The sequence below is a fragment of the Morone saxatilis genome, unplaced genomic scaffold (genome assembly GCF_004916995.1).
Source record: "Morone saxatilis isolate NCDOM2014 unplaced genomic scaffold, NCSU_SB_2.0 Contig4, whole genome shotgun sequence".
Lineage (NCBI taxonomy): Eukaryota > Metazoa > Chordata > Actinopteri > Moronidae > Morone > Morone saxatilis.
Genome location: NW_023339984.1, coordinates 16,943,490 through 16,951,478, shown reverse-complemented (window position 1 = coordinate 16,951,478; position 7,989 = coordinate 16,943,490). Strand labels below are relative to the sequence as shown.

At 39.3% G+C, this 7,989-nt stretch overlaps 1 protein-coding gene across 1 annotated transcript in view; it reads left to right on the top strand.

Annotated features, from left to right (window-relative positions):
- The window catches only part of LOC118338527 (serine/threonine-protein kinase DCLK2-like), a gene marked incomplete in the record, with an annotated part of 15,318 nt that continues 7,329 nt past the window's right edge, over positions 1-7,989 (top strand). Inside the window, 2 exon segments of the mRNA XM_035675838.1 lie at positions 1-1,483; positions 6,106-6,494. Of these exon segments, the coding sequence (XP_035531731.1) occupies positions 1,054-1,483; positions 6,106-6,494 (819 nt within the window).

The following is a 7,989-nucleotide window of genomic DNA, read 5'->3' as shown; positions in this document are numbered from 1 at the left end:
ATGTTGAGGAGAAGTGTGACTAGGACAGACACCCCCCCTCTAAAGAAAACCGGATTACCAGGACTCCAAACCATTGTGCCAGGTCTAAAGTGGGACTGCTGGAACTGGACGGTCTGCACTACTACTGGGTTTAGAGCCAGATCACTGGGACTACAGCTGGGTTACTGAACCTGCAGGAAGGTCACTGCGAGGACACGTCTAAATCATCAAGTAGAGACTAGACGTTTGCTGGGATGCTGCTGGGTTTCATGGCTTTGAGGTTCTTCATTCAAGCTTGAAATTAGTTGGCGGAAAAACCTTTTCGGAGAAAGAACTGCTTGAAGTGATCAGGCTGAGGTTCGGTGCCACTAACATAGATTTTGTTCATCTATAGCCATCAAAGCATCCAAGTGTCCTTTAGAAGTAACATGTCTGGATTGAAGTACCAAGGAAATACTTGAATTTTAGGATTCTTATAGTGGAGAAAGTACTGTTTAAGGTTCTGACAGCATCTCTTGAGTTGTGTTTGTAGTGTAAAATAAAGTTTGAGTAGGATATTATTGGATTTACAACAGGGTTACTTGTTCTCCACGGATACTGGGACTACTTTTTACTGGTATTACACCAGGGTAACAGAAACTAAAGGTACTACAGCCAGGACCAGATACAAGTCACAAAAAAAAAAAACATCTTTTTTTTTGGGTCTACTTGTCTGCATCAGGCCAACTTGACCACAGAGCATTTCAGAAGTCTGCATGTTGAGGATTAAAGCTGTTTTTTGAGAATCTAAAACCACATTTTGAGGACTATAACCAGATTACTGTTTTCAAAAACACTACTGCTCCTACATCAGTGTTAATGGGATTATAAAATACCCTGGTCCTAGAAAAGTTAGCAGCTACTGTGTCTGCAAGCGAGTCACCAAGCTCACAACACATATTTTTGGGGGCACCAGGCAAGTTCTTAAAACTATAAAGCCATATTATCCTCACTATAAGTAACTGTTTATCACTGTTGGAACATGAACCTTAAGTAGCGGGGACTCTATTAAACTTTATTGGACCAATATTCATCATGTCTTTGAGCAAGACCCTCGAGCTGGAGCACTTTGACGAACGCGACAAGGTTCGCCGGGGGCGCTCCACCCGCAGCAAGAGAGATGACTCCACAGGCGGTGGCGGGGGGTCTGGCCCCAGCTCCAGGGGCAGCAGCCTGGTCCCTAGCCCTGCCCACAGCGCCAACTGCAGCTACTACCGGACCCGAACCCTGCAGGCACTCACCTCGGAGAAGAAGGCCAAAAAGGTCCGGTTCTATCGCAACGGGGACCGGTACTTCAAGGGTCTGGTGTACGCTGTTTCCAGTGACCGGTTCCGCTCCTACGATGCGCTGCTAATGGAGCTGACGCGCTCGTTGGCGGATAACCTGCATCTGCCACAAGGGGTGCGCACGATCTACACTATAGATGGCAGCAAGAAGATCACCAGTATGGATGAGCTGGTGGAAGGTAGGACTTTCTCTTCACTTTGCCTTGTTCACAATGAATTCACATTGTTCTTAAAGTAATCAGTCCCTCCAGGATTTTGCAGGCTTTTTGTTGGGATTGTTGCAGCCTAAAAGGTCTGATTTCACACCAGCTATTGTAAAAAGTTGCAATGCTTGTTGTAATGTTTTTCGGCATTTGAAAAAAAACCCCAAAACTTGTTCTGTTGAGAATAAAATCTCTAGTAGTTTGGTAACATATGGGTCAACGTTTTGTGGGAAACTACAATGATTGGTCAAATTTGTGGAGAAGTCGCAGTGATTGAAGGGCACACACAGGAAGTGGTTGAATTTGTGCTACTTGTTATGATTAAAGCATCGCAACTTCCTGGAGGGACTGAATAATAGTTATCGGGTTTAAAGGCCAATCCTGGCACTCTTACATGGATTACTATTAAAATAGTCGTATAGTTTCCTAATATATATTATGAAGCGACTGAATGAAAGGCAGAGCATACCAAAAAACTAACAAAAAAAACTGGATTGGGACGCCTCTGGTGGTTATTGTTGGCTTTTCTATGAGAAGTTTCAGCGTGGTATACTATTGCTATACAAGAGTCACATTGTTATGGACAAAACTGTCAGAAAATAGCTCATTGTGAATAAAACTGTCTTATCTCATTTTATGGTTGGAGAAAACACTGAAGCTTTCTGGTGTTTCTGTCTTTGCTGCCTCTCAACCCTCTGCATTGTCTCTCTCAGGAATAAATTGACTTCTGGTATACTGTAACATTACATAACAGACACTATGCCACTAAGTCAGTGTAATTGCCCAGACTACCTGTCACTCTCTCCATTGATCAATCAATTGATCTTCCTCTTCAAACTTCCTCACTGTCTTCTTCCTGTTTGCTCCCTGTCCGTCTTTGTTGTGCAAACACACCTGAATTATTTATTTTTCTGTACATCAACAGCACAATAATAAGTAGATAACCAATACAGAGACCATCAGTTGCATAGCTTCCTTGATTTCACCTTGATTGTAAATGTATGACAGTAAAAGACAGCTGGCCAATCCTCCTTATTTGAATTATAAATATAAATACAATGACATTTCTTTAAAACCACTGTAAAGTCTGTCTGCTCTTCCTCTCTGTCTAAACTCATTTATTCAGAACCAGACCAGTGGCTGAGTAACATCACTTACCATCAATATTGATGTGTGACTGGTTGTAATGTCCACTAATGAGCGTTAGAGGCAGGAAGCTGTTCGTCCGGAGACATACTAAAAGACAGATGCATTACTCTTAAGCACTCTGTGGAATTAATAAACTACATGAGACCAGAGACCATGACAGCCTGCAAGTGGAAAGTGGGAAACTCGTCATTTACAACGTCTCTGTGCATTCAAGCTGCAAAAGTGGGAAAAAAAGGCCCGCAGTAGAGTGTCTGTTTGGCTGCTTTCCAGCATCAGAGACTTAGAGACCCTAACTATTAGAGATTTAACCAATAATGTGAACAGATTGGTTATGCCGTGCTGAATATTAAAACTTTTAAATGTTTTAAAAGTGATATTGGTTGTATGCGCAGCTGTGACAAGAACATGAGATATCATACCTGCTCATCTTCATTTTTTGTTTCAAAATGTGTTGAGCCACAGAAATTAGTACATACAATATATTGTTGTGTCAGTGCTCATTTTCATCTATATAAAAGAATTATAAAAATATATTCATGTACAGGATTGTATGTATGAAAATGGTATCAAAGAAAAAGAAAATCATTTAGATAAAGGATAAAATAAATGTGCATATACAAAATTAAGGAGAAATAAATTAAATCTAAATCTAAGAATAAGAGCTTAACTCAGATCTATGAGCAAGTCTATGAGCATTTATTTCAACATTTGTCTTCCCAGTCCAACTTAATTTAACTTTCTATGAAATATATATAACAAATCCTAAACATCTCCAAAGCATGTCTTAGTATTGGACCGATTATCCTATAATGGTTGCATGATTGCTAAGTTGGACCTGTGTATAGCACTATATCCATAAAATTTGGGTTTAGTGACTGAGACATCCACATAAGTTGGATATATTTTCGTTTTCATTATTTTGGATATATTGTAGTTTTTTTAAAGATCCAAATTTCCTAGTTGTAATTGTGGCTTCGATTTTGTCATGATCTGTTTGTTCAACTCAGAAACTGGTAATTATTCTAACTCCCACATGACCTGAATGCATCGTTACTAAAACAACTGACAGGAAGTGTTGCAACTCTATACCAGCTTTTAAAGTTGGGGCCACAGCCTGAGACTCCAAGGTTAAATGTTGTAAGGTTGTTATTTTTTATTTATCATTTAGATTTTCAATTACAAAATAATTCTTTTAAGGACAGAAATAGTACAAAATAAACACTCATCGCAAGTTCCCACAGCCCACAGATACATGTCCAAATGTCTTGTTATGTCCAACCAACAGTCCCAAATCCAAATATATTTAATTTACAGTGATATATCTGAGTGAAATATCTGATTATGTGTTACAGGACAACACATAATCAGGACACACAGAAGGTGTTGTGTGTTTAGTCATGTATTTGAATAAAAACCCAGAGCAGTCCTGTCCAGCTGGTTTGAAGAGCGAAGTGAAAGTCGGCATGTGGAGAGACAAGGTCACACACACACACACATACACACACACAGACACACACACATTACCTGGAGACAGAGAGATATGCAGTGTGTGTGTGTGAACATGTAATAGGGATGGAAGAGAGAGAGAAAGGTGTGTTTTTGAGGGCTACAGACGCTGACAAGTTTGTGTGGGAAAGGTGTGTGTGTTGGAAAGATGGCGAACTGTGCCGCCAGATATAGAGAGAGGGATAGAAAAGACAAGGAGAGAGAGACAGTAGAAGGTGAGCTGTTTTTAACCATATAAGGTAAAACAGGAGAGTGACTGCGGGCTACTGTGCGTCTGATTGGCTGAAATCTGCCAGACAGATTTAACATGATTTATAGTTTTAATACAACATTTTTAATTTTTAAAAGCTACATCACTCAGAGAAGATGAAGAATAATGAGCATCGTTGTGTGTTTGAGACTTTTTTTAGTCATTCATTGCCGTTCTACTGACCCTCCTGTCAAGATTAAGTGGTATATAATGCAAATATTAGAGGGTGTTGTATTTATGAGCAAAAGTGTAAAGAAATTATTAGTGTGTTTATCAGCTTTAACATTAAGCTGCAAATAATAGCATGTTCAGTTCACTATCTTAAAGTAGTTCCTAGCATTACGTCCAAGGTCAAGGAGCACATTATTATATTAATTATTCTACTACAGTACTTTTGTTTATTGGTTTACTGGTTGCATTAAAAAAAGACCTGTTAACAACTAGCAGCTAATGTTAGAACCTGTGTACTGCTCTTCATTGGATTTTTACTGAAGTTTACCCCTCACTAATCCCAGCTAATGTCATTTGAGATAGCTTTACGTTCGCCAAAACTTATTGGTTAGCAGTACAGCTAGGTAATAAATCGATTGATTCAAATAAGTTAAGTTTTAAAATTATGCAAAAATGGCTGAATTGTAAACTTAAGATTTAAACAACGAATGTTATAATGCAAAGACTAAAACAAGTGACTCATCCACAAAGTGTAAAATTATTTTCCCATATGAGAAGAAGTGATAAGGGTGGCTGTGGCTCAGAGGTAGAGTGGGTCATCACTCTATGAAAGGGTGAATGGTACAAGCATATCATAAAGTAACTCTAAATGTCATAGAAATGTAGTGGAGTAAAATTACAATATGTCCCTCAGAAATGTAGTGAACAAGTAAAGTACAAGTATGTCAAAACTGTACTTCAACCACTGTTGGTTAGTCCTCATCCTTAAAGCTTCTCTTTTAATGTTAAAAATAAAAACAAGTAAGCAGCCAGACAGTTAGTTATATTGGTATGAAATAAGAGTCTGTTGTTACATCTTTCCTTCTCATACTTATATTTACAACAACATACAATATGGATCATCAGGCGGCGAGGATGGCTTCTTTCTGAGTGACACATTGTTCAGTTTTCCACCTCACGTCACCACTAGAGCGTCGAGCTTAGAGAGAGAATGACGGGAGTAAATCTGACATCTGCTGTCACCTTCACTTCATCCCCTGTCCACACACACACACACACACACAGACACACACACACGGGTTGTATTACTACAGCTTTTGACTACAGTTGCTCTTTAAGAAACTCTTACCCTGAACTCACCTCTTACAAAAGAATGAAGCAGTTAACTCTCTCTTCTTTTAGATCTTTTAACTACATTTACCGCAATAGCCAACAGCTACAAATTTCTAATATTTAATTTAATGGCACTCCAACAGCTTGTTTTTAAATTCAGTGGGCGAAAATTGCCTTTTTGAACTTTGAATTACTTTTAAAAAATCAAAAGTGAAAAGAATAATTCAAATTGTTGTTTGGTACCCTTGAACATCCTTGAACACACCATCTGTTGATACTTGAATATGATGCTAAATTATGTGTAAAATGTTTTTAGTCTCACGTATTGCAACATTTAACCTGTTCTTACACTATTCTTTTGGATGTGCAGTAATATAACTTTTCTTCCTCCCGTCCTCTCCCTGCTCAGGTGAGTGCTACGTTTGTGCCTCCAACGAGCCTTACCGTAAGGTCGACTACACCAAGATCTCCGTCCCAAGCTGGAAGCCAGGTGCCAGCTCTGGGACAGGTCCCGGGAGCTCAACCCGGCCCTCCACAGCGTCCACGGGGGTGTCGGCAAGCACGGCTACCACCACCAAAGAGCGACCTGAAAGTCGTGAGGGCAGAGAGAGCAAAGACTTTATCAAGCCCAAGCTGGTGACGGTGATCCGCAGCGGCGTGAAGCCTCGCAAGGCTGTGAGGATCCTGCTGAACAAGAAGACGGCTCACTCCTTCGAACAAGTGTTGGCCGACATCACAGAGGCCATCAAGCTGGACTCCGGGGCTGTGAAGAGGCTGTACACACTGGATGGGAAACAGGTGAGGTGATGTTTGTTTTTGGTGTTTTACTCTTTGACAGATACAAATGTAAGTGAAAGATTAGGTGTGAAGTTCTTCCTATTAATGCATGGCCAAACATACATCTTCAGTATGGTCAGATATTGATATTTGTTTCGACATCAGAATCAAAGAGCGAGTCAGACATTCAACAATCATTTTGGGAGAAGTACAATCACTAAGCTACACAGAAACCCCTATCTGCATCCACGGGAGCAGGGAATGGACCAAAATACAATGCAGCTGCACAATAAAATTGTTTTTTATTATTAACTTAATTTCATATGTTTTAGTGAAATCCAATAATTTTACACTAATTGTCTTTCTGAGACAGTTAAGACAGAAGTTCATTTGACGATATTATCCAAGTGTCTGTGCTATAGATACAGGGCAGCAGACAAGGCTGTAGATACGGGGCAGTGTCAGTGCTGTAGATACAGGGCATAGGTCTTTACTTTCTATTTGATTTGTATAATAGTAACAATAATATTATTAATATTAACTTAATTTCATAAGTTTTAGTGACGTCCAATAATTCAACACTGATAAATCACACATTGTTATCTTCAGTCTTTATTTTGCTTATAATTTTTTTTCTTCTTCCGTGTATGTTTTTTGGACTGACATCGTTTTTTCTTCTTCTCTTGAACACACACACATTCAGTATCTTCAGATGTGAATCACAAACACTTCTTCCTGGGACTCTTTCAGAAGCTGACAGTCACACGCATTGTCTTCAGGAAATGCAAATATTGTAGTTTCCTGTGTGATTTTGCATTTGCTATAGCACAGTATATATTTAGAAATATTCAGATTCAAACCATACAGCTCAGCTCTTCACTGCAGTAGAATGAGACAACACAGACCGAGTCAATGTAGGTTCACCAGAAATCAAATTACAGCACTTTCATTACTACTGGAATGTGTAGAACATCAGGATAAACTATATAGGAGCCTCTTTAAAGGGTATTTTTTTAGTTCGCAGTGTTGGTACAGTGAGTTCAGTCATTTTGAAGCTTAATATTTTGGCACTTTTAGCTCAATGTGGCATCTGTTTAAAGCTCTGGAACTGCGTGTTAAACAGACTTTGAATGTGCTCTGATCCTCTCTGAAACTCTTCTGTGCACTTGTATTGAGTTAAAGATTTTGGATTTAACTGGCCGGGGCTATTTTTTACCACAGACACACACACACATATGCACTTTGAAGTTAGAGATAAGAGTGTTGGCTGTGACACAATGACAGTGGAGAGCTGAAGAAAAGCAGACGGCAGACAGCAGAGAGCTTCAGATTTACACACACACACACACACACACACACACACACACACACAAGTCCACCCACAAACAGACTACCCAATAAGCAGTTGCTCAGAATTTGCTGCAGCATCGGCCTTAAGAAAATAAAAGAAATGTTAGCATACACAGCATACTTTTTAAAATGGTTCCCTGTGATAAATATGTCAAATATGTTTTTT